Source organism: Dasypus novemcinctus, chromosome 3, assembly GCF_030445035.2.
Source record: "Dasypus novemcinctus isolate mDasNov1 chromosome 3, mDasNov1.1.hap2, whole genome shotgun sequence".
Taxonomy (NCBI): Eukaryota; Metazoa; Chordata; class Mammalia; order Cingulata; family Dasypodidae; genus Dasypus; species Dasypus novemcinctus.
In genome coordinates, this window is record NC_080675.1 from 35,578,188 (window position 1) to 35,593,546 (window position 15,359).

At 34.6% G+C, this 15,359-nt stretch overlaps 1 protein-coding gene across 7 annotated transcripts in view; it reads left to right on the forward strand.

Annotated features, from left to right (window-relative positions):
- NUMB (NUMB endocytic adaptor protein) overlaps positions 1–15,359 on the forward strand; it is a 231,673-nt gene that overhangs the window by 182,552 nt on the left and 33,762 nt on the right. For 4 of the 7 annotated variants that reach the window (XM_058293103.2, XM_058293099.1, XM_058293102.2 and 1 more), the window contains exons 3-4: positions 2,586–2,660; positions 8,738–8,770. In XM_058293103.2, coding sequence (XP_058149086.1) covers positions 2,586–2,660; positions 8,738–8,770 — 108 coding nt within the window. The remainder of the gene's footprint in view (positions 1–2,585; positions 2,661–8,737; positions 8,771–15,359) is intronic. The other 3 variants (XM_058293105.2, XM_058293104.2, XM_058293101.1) reach the window with 1 other exon arrangement.

Here is a 15,359-nt window from a genome sequence, read left to right on the forward strand (position 1 = left end):
CATGCCTTACAGGGGTGTCCCCCGTGTAGGGGAGCCCCACACACAAGGAGTACGCCCCATAAAGAAAGCCACCCCACGCAAAAAAAGTGCAGGAGTGGGACCACACACACGGAGAGCTGACACAGCAAGATGACGCAGCAAGATGATGCAACAAAAAGAGACACAGATTCCCGGTGCTGCTGACAAGAATACAAGCAGACACAGAAGAACACACAGCAAATGGATGCAGAGAGCAGGCAACTGGGGGGGGGCAGGGAAGGGGAGAGAAATAAATAAAAAGTAAATCTAAAAAAAAAAAAGGAGATATAACTTCAGATCCAAAGTAATTATCATGTGACTACTATAAAGTTTATGCTAATAAATTTGAGTATGTATATTAATAGAATTTTCTAGAAAAATATACTTATTAGAATTAAGTAAAAGAAGAAAAGTTGAATAGACCCCTAAGTATGGAAAAAATAGACAAAGTTGTTAAAAAGCAAAACATCCCTACAGATACTCTGAGTATATAGTTTCATAAGGCTCTTCCTTCAAACCCTCAAAGAATAATTCTTATGCTATTAAACTATACCAGGGCATATAGAAAAAAAATGGAAGGTTTCCAGATCTTTTTTATGTTGTTAAAATCCTGTTATAACAACCTAACAAAGGAAGCACAAAAACTAAGAAAATCATAGACTAATTCTATGAATATAGATAAAAAAGGAAGCACAAATATAGTAATAATTGTGTCTAAATTCATACTTAAAACTAAAATGTCAGTTCAGCTTTCAAAGCCTTTGCTGTTTCATTCAGATCTGTCCCACGTGTGTGCCACCCAGTGCTAAGTTTGGGACCTGAGTGGTGGTCTATGCTCTAGTTCACTTCTCCAGATCTTTGCTATGCTAACAAGGATCAAATCCTCACTTGTCCAGCTCCACAGTGAGCCCAGGAGTTCATAGACAACTTTATGGGGTTGTTTCACTGAGCTCCTCCCTCTCTGTGCTTTCCTTAGTATTTTCTGTACCCTGGAGTCCTGCTTTCTGGTCATGTAGCAAGAAACCTAGGGCTTTGGTTATTCTGCTCTGCCATGAACTTCTCTGATTTTACCTGCATCCAGGGTCAAGTGATGGGAGAGAGAGGGGAAAAAAAAAAAGGCAAAAGTGAGATTGGCCCCACCCGTCTGTAACCTCTACTCCACAGAACAGAGGAAATTTCCCTTCCCTAAGACTGGCAGCTCTTGGAGATTTCTACTGCTGCCATAACTACTGCCACAGGATTTTTTAGGAGCTGGAATGTTAGAGAACCAAGAAAAGAGAGGATATTAAAGGAATGGAGGAGATTACCATATTCTCTCCGAACATTAGAAGTTTCCTGGTCCTTAAGCCAGAGCTAGAGGGCTTTTCCTGGAGTACTCTCTGAGCCTCAGTGTTCTCTTTGGGTACCTGGCTGTGTTAATTTCAGGCTGGGATATACTACAAGGAAAAAAAAGTAAACTCCTTGCCAGCTGAGTGATATTTCGAGTTCTGTGTTCTTCCCTTATTCACCTTCTACTGTTTACTTTTCAGAGACCATGAATAGCTCTTGATATATTCTGTCTAGGTTTTAGTTTCGTTCACTGGGAGGAACAAGATAGAGTAAGGCTACTATAGCTTACCCCAAACCAGAATCCTAAATTTCCTTTTAAAAGAGAGCACCTCTAATATTGCCCTGTCTGCTACCATCCCTTCTAGTTTTCTATTCAGAACTATTCCCATCCCAGGGCACAATTTGAATTGTATTACCACCTTGAAAAAAATTTTTTTTCTCCCTCTATTGCCTCTAGCATTAAGGGCAGACACCTTATTTTAGCATTCTAATTCCCCAGCTTACATATACCTCATATTCCAGCCAAAGAGGAATACTTGCTGATCTATATCCCATACCCATAACTCTGTATCATTCATTCTGCCTAAAATGGTTTCCTAACCTTTTAATTTCTAACTCTTCTAACTCTACACATCTTATTAAGGCTCAGATGCCCTACCATCTTAATTTTTAAAATAATTCTCTGCCCTGCTCTTATGTGTTCCCCATAAAAGGAGAGTGTGATCACTTCAACATTTGAATAACTGTCATATTTGTTCGTGCCTTTTTCATGATATGTGTATAGATATATATAAATAAATATATTCTACTTTGTCCTAGAATTACTTTTATACTTAAAGATACAGTAAAGATACAGTTAATTCTCCTAACTGTTGAGTTTTTTTTTAACCTACTTTTTAATTGGACATAGCTCTTTATTATATAAAATACAAATGGGAAGGGAAAGTACATAAATAGCTCTACTACAATCCTGAGATAGCAATAGCACAAGCTATTATGCTATCAAGCCCAATACATTTAGTAATATTTAATGTCTACCATGTACTTTTTCACATCCCATAACAGTTCCCTGAAACAGTTACTCTCAGTCATTCACATAAGGACACTGCGGGCAAAAAAAAAGTAACATTATCTTAACTTTCCTGCAATGGCTGTGAGTTTACTGCACTAATGCCTACCACACAGTAACTAGTCAGCAACATAGCAGTAGCCCTAACTTCTTTTTTTTTTTTCCTCAGTACCTCGGCCATGTAGAAGTTGATGAATCAAGAGGAATGCACATCTGTGAAGATGCTGTAAAAAAATTGAAAACTGTATGTATTTGATGGTTGCCATTGTAGATCTATATGTTCTCAATGTATTCTTAAAAGATTTTGCTTAGTAAATTTTAGTGGCCCAGCATCCAGTAAGAAACAATGATTTTCCTAAGGCAAAAAAAATTGTGCTCACTAAGAAATAAAGAGTATCTCATGTGATCCCTCCAAAGGCATAAATTACAAAGACCAGCTTAGACCAGACATTGTCCAGAAGGTACTTTTAATTCAGAATTACTTTAAACAAATGGTATGAAACCTGATAGAAGAAGAATATTTAAAAACCAGGATAAAGCTGTTTCAGCTAGGGTCTTAATCTAACTGTGATAACTGGGTTATAAATTACTGATTTTAAATCTACTGGTAAGAAACAACTTTCCAGGAAAAAGTAGAAGATAGAGGTATCTGTGTAATGGCTAGTGAGGTTTAAGTTTTTTGGAGGGTCTTCTTGCTCATTATTTTAACTTGTATTTTTCATGTACATTCACTCCCAATTTTCTTTTCTGCACCCCTCTAACATAAGCAATCTCCTTCCACTACCTTTTTCCTTCCACAAATATTAGCATAATTGAAGTGGAGAGCCCTTTTCCAGGATAAATGTTTAGTTTGCCTGATATGCTACAAAACACATGCTGTATTATGTATTTAATAAAAGGAGAGAAAGGGATCAGCATCCATAAAGCTTCCAATTAAAATGTCAGTTTCATATTTTGGATAGGTTTGAAGAATGTTCCATAGACTCTGACAGTCCTCTTCATAACCTTCCTTCTCTCCGATATGTGGTCTCTCCTCCTTGCTGTGAAAGCTTTTAGCATTACTTCTGCATGCCGTTGCCCCAAGCAGCATTTAATACTTGGTCCTTTGAGTCTGCTGGTATGGCTACTAATGACTGCTTTTTCTCAATTTGCTTAGTATTAAAAACTTTGCTGCTTCTCAGTGCATTCTATATGGTCTCTTATCTATAATTCCTTAATATAAGATATATTACATTAAGGAAGCAACTGATTCAGAGAGAGATGGATTTTATTTTGGAACAAATGCCTGAATCTGTTGTAGAAAGAAAATAAAGACAAAAATAATCAATTGTAGTATACAAAGAACTAAAAACAAAAAATAGGAAACAAAAAAACCACCACACACCTTAGACATTGGTTATTTAAATTCTTAAATGACTAAGGGCCTTTCCTAGTTTTTCCGTTTTCTCCAGTTCATCATTAATGATAAGGACACTTATACCCATAGTGCTATGGTACATGAAACTATAAATTATGACTTGTCATGTCCAATATGAATATATTATCAAGATAAACATAACCTCAGATAATTAAATTTTCTATTTTTACCACCAGTTTAAGTAGAAACATAAATTCATTCTCTTCTTTAGCAAAATAGTTCTAAGTTCATCTAGAAGAATAAGACATTTAGCTAAGAACATTTAAAAAATTAAGAATTTTGCACTGACTTCCCTTACTAGTCATTAAAGAATATTTTATAATACTGAAAACTAAATACCAAATAGTAAAAACAGTGGACACATCGATGAACAGACCAGATAGACCTGAAATAAACCCTGCATGCATCTAAGAACTTGATGTATAACAAATAAAGCATCACAAACAATACGAAGGCTTGAATTATTTAACACATTACTTTGGAAATACTAGAGAAAAGGCAAGATAAATTAGATTTTTCTTGATCAGTAGGATTCCTAAAATACTACAAGAAGATAAATATCTATACAAAAATCTTGGCAGAAATATGTTAATTAATTGCTAAAGTTATAAAAATCTTCTCATTTATATAACTTGGTTAAAAGGCCAGTGTGGAATGAGTCTTTAGAAAGCATCCAGATTCAGAGAACAGCTTAATGTTCACTCACTAATAAAGAAAAACTGGATATGGCTTAAGTTTGTACAGAAGATACTGAGAAGTAGTATTTAATTGTTTAAAACAGCAGTTAATTCTCCTAACTGTTGAGTTTTTTTTTAACCTACTTTTTAATTGGACATAGCTCTTTATTATATAAAATACAAATGGGAAGGGAAAGTACATAAATAGCTCTACTACAATCCTGAGATAGCAATATATGTTTAGTTTTAAAACTAATTTTTTAGTTGAGTGGTTATTTTTTTATCTTTTTTTTAGATCAAAAAACTTATAAACTAAAAACACATTTGAGGCATACAACCCTTTAAATAGTAAAATTCTAGAGAGTGTATTTTCACCAGTAAATAGGAACCAGGTTTCCATTTAAAAATTAAGCCTATGCCCAGAACAGTACCTAGCACATGTTTCTGGAATGAATATACAGAAAACATACCAGTCCTTCTCAATATGTGGTCAAACTGAATCTCATAATCACCATAACCATATATTATGTTCAGTATTTTGAAGTTTACAAAACTGTTTTGAAAATTTCTAAAGATCCTCATTTTCTTGTCTTTTATGACTAAAATGAAGATTTATATATGTTGATGATTGCTTTTCTAGACAAACTGAGCATTGAGGGGAAATTGACCACTTCTGGACTCTTCATTCAGGAAGTTATTTAAAACAGATAAACCCTATCGAGGAGAGTTGGAGCAAATGTTATATATAATTTTGTATAAACAAACATCTATTTTTTAAAATGAGATTGAATTATTGGGTAACTGGAGTCAGTTTCCTGCTATTTTTCTCAATAGAACTCTCTCCATCTTTAAATACCCTTTCTGCTGCTATCCTGAGAAAACTGGAAAGCTTGCAGGATATTTTCAGATCATATTAGTCCACAAAAATTCCTGAGTTTTGTCTTCTTTTCATGCTTTTACTGTATAAAAATGTCCAGTTGACTTTTTCATCTGACCAAACATTCCTCTAACAAACATCCACTACTTTTTTTAAAAGCCCTGTTACCTCTTTTACTTAGTCCCTGATTAGATAGATATGTTATATTCTTACCCTAACATTTAAGACTAAATGTTTTGTGTAATAACTTTCTTCCCAACTTCTGTCTACAATAAAATGAGAGACTGGGGATTACAACCTATTTTGTCAGATTCTTACATTGTACCACATACTCTGTTTGGAGGGTTTTGTTCATTTTGTTTTATATCGTATAGTTTCCTCTTAGAGTTTCAAATAAATAGAAACAAATGTAGAGGTATACAAGCCTACAGAGGATTAAAGAAAAAGCACAAGCCTTTGGAACTAGTTTGAATGCCAAAGTTTACAAATGTAAAGAACTGTCTAACTCAGATATACCGGTTAAGTGGCAAAACAAACACCTTAAAGCTATCACTTGATTGATCTCAGACCATAAATATGTTTTTTAAATGTTTTTTACTTTCTATGCATAAAGTTAGTTTCATCTATTTCCAGTTCATTTACTCTGTCATAATTTCACTAATTACTTTCAGACTTAGATAGTATAGGATAACAAGAGCCATTGTCCATTTTTAGTGCCTTTATGGCACAGTCAGTTGCCACTTTAAGTCAATTTTGTAAAATGTGTATCAGACCTTTGGTTTCTTGCTTGACTCTGGTCCAAGATGCCCTTCATTTTAAAAGGTCTTTTCTTCCCATTGTCTCTTAAATGTCTCTCCCTCTCTGTCTCGGTTTTAGATAGTTTCATTATACTACCAGTTTCTAATGTTGTTTTTTATTCACTATTTGATATATTTGTTTTAATATATGTTCTTGTTTTAGCAGGTAAAAGAATGATAATTATTTTAAAAGAACATTAATATTATTCACTAATCTAATAACTGTCTTTTTAATGCTTTTTTGCATGTAAACGTTTTCATTAACACCTGGGATCCTTTATAAAAGGAGGGAAAACTCCATGCTTAACAAGAGCTTTTGGAGGAGCTAAATTAAATATTAACAGACTCCTTCCTTTACCTCCCCATCTCTCAAGAATGATGAATCTCTTAACTTTGGCTGTATCCTTGTAAGTTGATTACATAGAGTCTAACAAAGCTAGGGTCACCAAACTTGGCAGCAGAAATAAACTTAGTTTTATTATTGTAACTGTCCCCAATTACTTTGCTATTTTTCATTGTTTGGTTTTAAATATTCTGTGGAAATATTTGATGTTGTTTGTGATTTTAAAAACTTAGCGGTAAAAAAACCTCTTCAGTGTTTGAGAGCATTGAATGAGTTCATAAATTGTCTGAGAGTCAAATTTCAATACTGTTATTTTTTTCTAGAGATTTAGTTAACATTAAGTGTTTACTTTTTATAGTCATCAGGGGTTTTTGTTGTGGTGGTGGTGGTTTTTTTAAGATACACAGATCACGGAAAATATTACATTAAAAAATATAAGAGTTTCCCATATACCCTACTCCCCATACCCCCCACTCCTCCCACATCAACAACTTCTTTCATTAGTGTGGGACATTCACTGCATTTAATGAATACATTTTGGAGCACTGCTACACAGCATGGATTATAGTTTACATTGTAGTTTACACTCTCTCCCAGTCCATTTAGTGGGATATATAATGTGGCAGGATATATAATGTTCTGCATCTGTCCTTGCAGTATCATTCAGGACAACTCCAAGTCCTGAAAATGCCCCATATCACACCTCTTCTTCCCTCTCCCTGCCCTCAGCAACTCCTGTGGCCATTGTCTCCACATCTATGATAGAATTTCTTCCATTGCTAGAGTCACAATAATTTTATAGTAGAATACCAGTAAATCCACTCTAATCCATATTTTATTCCTCCATCATGAGGACCCTGGGATGGCAATGCCCATTCCGCCTCTAAGTTGAGAGGGAGCTTAGATCCCACATGGCTGATGGATGGGATTCTCCTGCTTGCAGTTGTAGACTCCCTCAGTTTCTTGGTGTAGTGGTTGACCACCCTCACCAACGAACTGAGAGTAGGTGTTGCAGCTCTGCTGAGGCTCAGGGCCCAGCTGGCACATGGACAGTCAAGAGACTCAAGTGTCCTGGGCATAAACCAACCCCAGCACCAACGGCAGGTTCATAATCATCAGTTTTTAATGTATAGTTTAGTCAAGGCTAGGAATGTAAAGTTAAACTAGCTTTGATGAGTTAGAACCCATCTATTTTAAATAATCTCTTCAGATTTTCAATGGTAGCCAGTTTTCATAATTTTATATGCTTAAAGGTTGGTGCTGGAACCATAGATCCCTATGTTTCTCTTCTCCATATAGTATATTAATATACTTATTAACGTCAATACACATTTCTTTATTTTAAAACAACAGCATTTAGAAAGAAAACAAAATCCTATTCCTTATATTTTAATTGTGGCCCACAGATTTGCTTGGTTTTCAGATATATTTATTTTCCCAGCTCCAGTGTAAACATTGAGGTTTTGTTCTTTGTAGATGATTTATCCTGTGTCTGGACTAGAACATATCTGTTATTTTCCCATGTGTGCCATGTAATCGATCAGCTGTTTTTGTCGTGCACATACACACCCACACACATACAGATTGACCCCTTAATGTATAAGTAAATGAAAAGCCAATAGTCAAGCTTGCCTTAACTAGTATGAAGGGTTCTTGAAATCTTGACATCTTGAACTCAGTAAGAAAATGACTGACAAAGATCCTTGATTGCATACTCATAATTAAAAGTAATGTTACCTTTTTCATGTGATTATGTAGACTAGTTTTTTAATTGATGACTTTCACAATAGTTGACCACTGTTTTTATATTTAAAAATGTATATGGAACTGATCTTCCATTCATTACTCATTAATGTGAGTAAGGCTCACCAAATCAGTATGTTCTAATCTTTCACTCTGCTGCCAAATTTGGGTAATCTGTTTTAAAAATAAATGGAGGATACTAAACTAACCAGTTACTCTGCATGAGTACAGGTGATTTCTTCTCATTCTTTTATGGAATTTTAGGCCATACAGTATTTTTCCTTGCATTCTCATGCACCCTTCCTTTTTCCCCTGTCACACCTATATGGATAACTCTTTAAAACTCTCACTCCCTCACCTTCTCTTATTTTGCCACTTCCCCAACTTTGTACGTGCTTATTAGTGTGAAACCCTGGGACATTTAGCCCATATATAATAGTGCTCGACTTGTCCCCCTGTTCCTCCAGGAAAGGAAGTTCTTCAAAGGCTTCTTTGGAAAAGTAAGTCTGATGCCACACTCATGCTTGCTTTATAAGGAGTTACACCCCTAGTTTAGCACTGACATTTAAAAAAAAAAAATGACATAGTACAGTTTTGGTTTCTTTATAATACAGGAATTGATTTAACAGTGTATGGAAATTATTGAATTAGAAAGCTACCTATGAATTAGAAAGTATCTTTGATACTACCTGTGTCTGTTGATACTAAAGCTTATTGATGTTTCCTAGAAAAATCTAGTGAATGAATCAAGTAGGTTAAAACCATCTGCTCAGACCTACCTAGTTAAAATAAATTTCATTTACTCTTGCAAATCTGTTCATGTTAGAATGTTAATTGAATTTTTAACAAGTAGATTTTACTTAGTGCCCAATATTGACAGAGAAATGGGAAGAAATATTAATTCAAGTGAAAATTCAGCGTATTCCAAACTTTACATTCAACACTATTACTTATTTTCAGTTTAATTTAAATTTCAGGTGAACCAAGTAAAAGTACATAAATTTATCATTGGGAATCCTGTTATGATTTTTAGTGGATTGCTGATCTAAAAAATTATCTTAATTATTAGTCTACCCCTTCTGTCATATATGGAATGGTCTTTATGCAGATGCTCTTTAAGTAATGACAGTTTAATGTTCAAATCCCCTTAGAATTAAGACTATATAGTATATAGGGTAACAATCCTCAAAGTAGGTAAATATCTAACATTTTTGTTTCCAAATTTATCATCGTTTAGTTTTTAGTAAGTGCTACAAAGTAATTCAGACTGAAACAGTATAAGAAAAAACTAGTTATTAGATACCTGAGTGTAAATTACTGTAAGTTTATGTGAATGTAAAAATCCTATTACAATTGTTTTTCCACTAGGTGATTTTATTTTGGAAGTTTTTCGAAAGCATAAGTACAGCTTCCGTTTTCTTCTCAATTAAATGTTTTAGCTGTAACCCATTTTTACGTTTTCTTGTTCTAGTTTAGGTTGCTTTTGTATTAATTTAAGCAAATTTGAAGGATTTGAGATTGAATGACTATCCGAATAAGAAGTCAGTTTACCCACATATGACAAAATAAAATTTTTAGTAGATGTTTTAGATCTCAGTCATATTAACAGGTTCATAGAATGTGGGATCCATATCTGTAGAGAATTAATCCTATACACATTGACATCATAAATTAATTATTAAGAAAACTTTTTGTGGGGTATTTATTCTTTCCCAAATAGAATTTCTCAAAGTATTACCATTATCACTGCAGTAATCAATTTTAATCCTCTTCCAAGTAACCAGTTTTAATATGTCTACTTTAATTAAAACAGCCTTGTCTATGCAGGCTAAGTTGTGGGAAATATTACTTTGGTTTATAGAAAAAACAATGCTAAAAATGTAAAAAAAAAAGTTATAACATAGTGTTAAGGAACAAAGCACTTCAAAAATCAATGCCAAGGTAGCAATATTCATTAGTATGTAAAACGGGATCATCGTAGACCTGTATTATAGCTGAACTAGGTCACACTGCTTCTTAGCTGTTTTATTGCATTTTTGCTACATGACAAATTTATATGGCATGAGAAAGAAAATTATGAATCATCTCCCTTAATCCTTACAATAACCCTGAAATTATTGTCATTCCCCCTGTTTTATACTGAGGAAACCGAGGTTTACAGAGGTTAAATTATTTTCCCAAATTCACAGATATAATATGTGGTGGAAACTAGGATTTCAACCCAGATAATCTGACTCTGTAGTCCACACTCTTACTTACTATGCTATCTTACTCCATTTTCATATTATTTACAAGTGAAGTTTAAAGGGCTTAATATTATTAAATTTCTTGAACTTAATCATTGCACTAAAGGTGACTACATGAGTGAATATTTGTAGGAAATGTACATGGAAGTGAATGTGTTCAAGGAGTGTGATATGTGCAACCTGTTCACACAATGTTCAGAAATTAGGTAGATAGAATGATATGACAAAGGTGGCAAAAATGATATGACATAGACAAGATATGTCTCTGGATATCTGGGAGCATGGGAGTATGTTAGAGTTCTCTGTATGGGGTTTGTAATTATTTCAAAATAAAAATTTTTATCTTAAATTAAAAAAAGAATGTTAAAAAGTACTAGTAAATATTTACTTTCACTTTCTAACTTTCTATTAAAAGGTAGTAATTTACCTTTTTTTATTTTACTTCTAGTGAATTTACTTTTCTAATATTTAAAACTTTAGAGTATCATCTTTTTCACTGGTTCAGACTAACATTTTGTTTATTTGGAAAGATTTAAATCGAACGAATGTGGCTATCAGAATACTTTTCTCATGCCATTAGAGAAAAACAGTTTTTATGGGAGGGCAATCTTATTCTAATATACAAATTTTTTTAATTAAATTAAAATCATTCACAGTCTTTGGAGATCAAAGGTGGGAAATCATTACTCATAATCTTACTCAGAAATGTTGCTTTTAAATGAAGAACTCTCATTTTTAACTTTTAAAATCTTTTCATGTTGTTATCCTTCAATCATCTTCTCATTAATCTGCAAGAAATTGGCTGGTGAAAAAGACTTGATTTGTCAAGTTTGTTTGCTCAATTGTAGTTTGTTTTTATCCATTATGGTTTAATGGTCCAGGATAAAGAGAACAACAGTTAGCTAGAAGCATTTCATTGAACACTTCTGCATAAATGTAAGTGGACAAAATAATTATTTTCCCTGATTACAAACATATGAAACATGGCCATGAGAGTTGCCTCTTCTTTTCCCTAAGTCAATTCCTGGACCTGTCTACCTGTAGCTTCTCTATTCCCTGTTATCACCAACTGATAGTAGCAGTGCCTCCAAAAGCTTTAGCGGTATGGAATGGATAAACCTAGGTCTGTGTGGTAGGAATATATTACTAATTTATTTTAAGTCTTAAAAACATTTTAAAAAGAAGGTTAAAAAATAAATAAAAGATCTGTAATAACTTTCCTAACTAGCTACATTAAATTGCCAACTGCCTTAGGAGAGCCAAAGAATATACTCAACTTTTTAGAGATTATCATATGCAGCCTCATTAGTGAATTTGGCCATGCTATGAAATGCTTTATTACCAAGTAATTATATAGCACTTAACATTTGAAAGGATCTTACAATTTTAATATATTTGAGGAACCATATGATTAAGTAACCTATCTTCTCATTTTGTGAGGTAACTAACTCAACATAGAGATGTAAATGTTCTTAGGCCACACTATTAGGTCTCTTTTTACAGCCGTTTACTTGTTTAACTATAGATTTTTATAGTTTATCATGTGCTTTGACCTGCTTTCTAATTTGCTACTCAGAACAGCTCAGTGAATTAGACAAGATAGGTTATGAAACTGCATTTTACAGATGAATAACCTGAAGCCCAAAAAGGTCACCCAGCTATAAATAGCTGAGCCTACACTGAAACCAAGATTTTGTGAAATTTGGTGCAGCGTTCTTTAACCCACCTTATGTTGCTGTTCTCTCATTCAAAAGGATTGGCCTCTGCTTTCCTTAATTATAAAGAACAAAGAAGTGGCTAATGTGGAGGACACTAGACATCTCACGAACCCAAATGCTGCTCACATTGTATGGCTCACAGTTTACAACTTTGAATTATTTGTCAATATTTTAAAATTTGAGAGCTTTCACATAAAAATTAGGACATATATCTTCTCTTGAGAATTAGAAGATCTGGCAAATGGCTTTCTATATAGCAACAGTGGCTTAAGCTGAGTAGCAGCTGTCCCCTTTGGTTGTTTATTCACCACAGTCCCTACAACTCCCTGTTGTCCCTTACACTCAGACTGCCTTACTCATTTTGTTACCCGCCTTAACCTGTAGGCATTTCACTGTGTGACCTCCTCTCTGGTCTATTATGTGACTGATTATTTTTTTCTTATGGGATAACCATTTCTAACTGCATAAAAATCACCAGAAGTATTTCAGCATCTCTTCTATTAGAATCTGTTAATACACTGCCAAATATATTTTTTTCAAGTTCATTTGCTTTTACAATTGTTAATTGTATGGGACCCTTAGAAATAGTTACATTTTAAACAGTGCATATTTGGAAAATAATGTGTGGTTGTCTGGTTTTTACCTGATTCTCAAGAGTTAAAATACTTCATGATTTTATAACTCCATTCTTATATCAGTGTATTCACATCTACATTCTATTTGAATTTCTCAAATTTTCTCCTCTATGACAAAATACCTAGTGGATTCTGTTAAAAGTGGGAAAATATTTGCTCTCTCTTCCCTTTTCATCTTCCTTTTTAAATTCCTATGCCCTTTCTTCTATACTTTACCTTCTCTTGTATTTTATTAGAAGCATCTTTAGGATTTGTTTTATTTCTCCTTTTGAAGTATGTTATAAAAATTTTCTGAAAAAATACAGTCCCAAAGAGTAATCACATGATTTCTTTTCACTCTTGGTTTCATTATTTCCATGATCAACTGGTTGTTAAATGTCTTGATCACTGACCTCTTCTAGATTAAAAAAAAAATCCAAATTATCATTTTTTTATTTGTAGTCATGAAATCCCAGTGATTCTCAAACCTCTGGCCTAAAAAATATTTAGATGACTTTATTGACAATACTTTAGAGACATCCAGAAAAAAATTTTTTTAGTCCATCTGTGGCTGACTAAAAAAAAAACATTATACAAAAGCTTATATAGATTGTGGCTGGGGAATTTATCCTATAATAAGACTTTATTTATGTATTAGTTCCCTTGCCAGAGGATTAGTGGTTAAATGTTCTTGTTTGAACAAGTACCATATATCACAAACTATCGAAGAAGAAATTATCAATTCATTTAACAAATCACAGTGTCTAGAACATTTAGAGGCTATGCTAAGCTTTTGAGACGCAAAGATGAACAAGACAATCTATATTTCCTTTAGTCCATGTACTCTGTTGATCATTTCATGCCTCCTTTTTCCTTGAATCTCCAGTATTTCTTTTTTTTTTTTTTTTTAAAGATTTATTTATTTATTTAATTTCCCCCCCTCCCCTGGTTGTCTGTTCTTGGTGTCTATTTGCTGCGTCTTGTTTCTTTGTCCGCTTCTGCTGTCGTCAGCGGCACGGGAAGTGTGGGCGGCGCCATTCCTGGGCAGGCTGCTCTTTCTTTTCGCGCTGGGCGGCTTTCCTCACGGGCGCACTCCTTGCGCGTGGGGCTTCCCCACGCGGGGGACACCCTTGCGTGGCGCGGCACTCCTTGCGCGCATCAGCGCTGCGCATGGCCAGCTCCACACGGGTCAAGGAGGCCCGGGGTTTGAACCACGGACCTCCCATATGGTAGACGGACGCCCTAACCACTGGGCCAAAGTCTGTTTCCCTCCAGTATTTCTTATGCTGTTTTCTCTTTCAGCTAAGGACTTTTCTTCCTACTTTACTGAGAAAATAGAATCAATCAGAAGAAAACTTTCACATCTGCCATCCACCACATCTACCCACCTACCTGCATATACTATTTCCCCTCCTATTCAAGAAAAGAACTATCTGTACTCCTCACTGAGGCCAACACTGCCACTAAATTTCTTATTTCACCTCTTATTCCGGCAATGCTATTCCCTCTCTCCTCCATAATCAGTTTTTCTTTCTCTAGTGGATAATTCCACTAGGGTAAAAAAGTCTTTAAAAAAAAGTTTATTCTTAGTATCTCTAGTTTCTAGCCTCTCTTCCACTAGTGAACCCATTCAGTCACTCCTTCATCCCCATTATTCCACCAAAGCTGCTCTTACCAAGACTTTCACTATTTTGATGATCCTTTTGCCTTACTTGACCTCTCGGCAGCATTCAACACAGCCGATTCCTCCTTCCTCCCTACCTCTTGAAGCATTCTGTTCACTTGGGCTTTAGAAATCATGCTCTCTGTGTTTTCCCCTTCTATCACACCAGTCCTTTCTGTGAACTCTTCTCTGCCCATATTTCTCCATGATCTTTGTCATGGCTTTAAATTCCATCTGTATGCTGATGACAGAAGTTTATACCTCCAAACATTTCCCCTGAACTCCACAGTGGAATTTACTTCTTTGAACCAGTATGACATATTGGTCAAGGGTACAGATTCTGGACCTGATTGCTTGCATTTAATCCTGGGTCACCTACTTACTAGCTTTGTGACCTTGGGAAAAGTTCTTCACTATTCTGTTGCTCGGTTTTCTCACCTACAGAGAAAGGATAATACTAATACCTATCTCATTGATTTTTGTGAGAATTAAATGAGTAAGTATAAGCAAAGTGTACAAAAGAGCCTACTGTAATAGAAAAGTGGTAGGTATTATCATCATCATTAAACATATGCATTTTGATGTCGGTAAACAGCAAACTGTCTGTCTCTGGGTTCTGACCAAAAATCTTGATTTTGGCTATGACTCTTCTTTTTTATAATACCCTCCATCCAATTCATCAGCAGTGCCTATCTATGCCAGCCTATAAAAATCTAATCAAATTCTCACTACCTTCACCACTACTATCCTGTTCTGAGCCAGCATCTCCTCTCACCTGAATCATTGCAATAGCATACTACTTCCCCTGCTTCCACTGTTGTCCCCCATCACCTCTTTCTCTTTTTTTA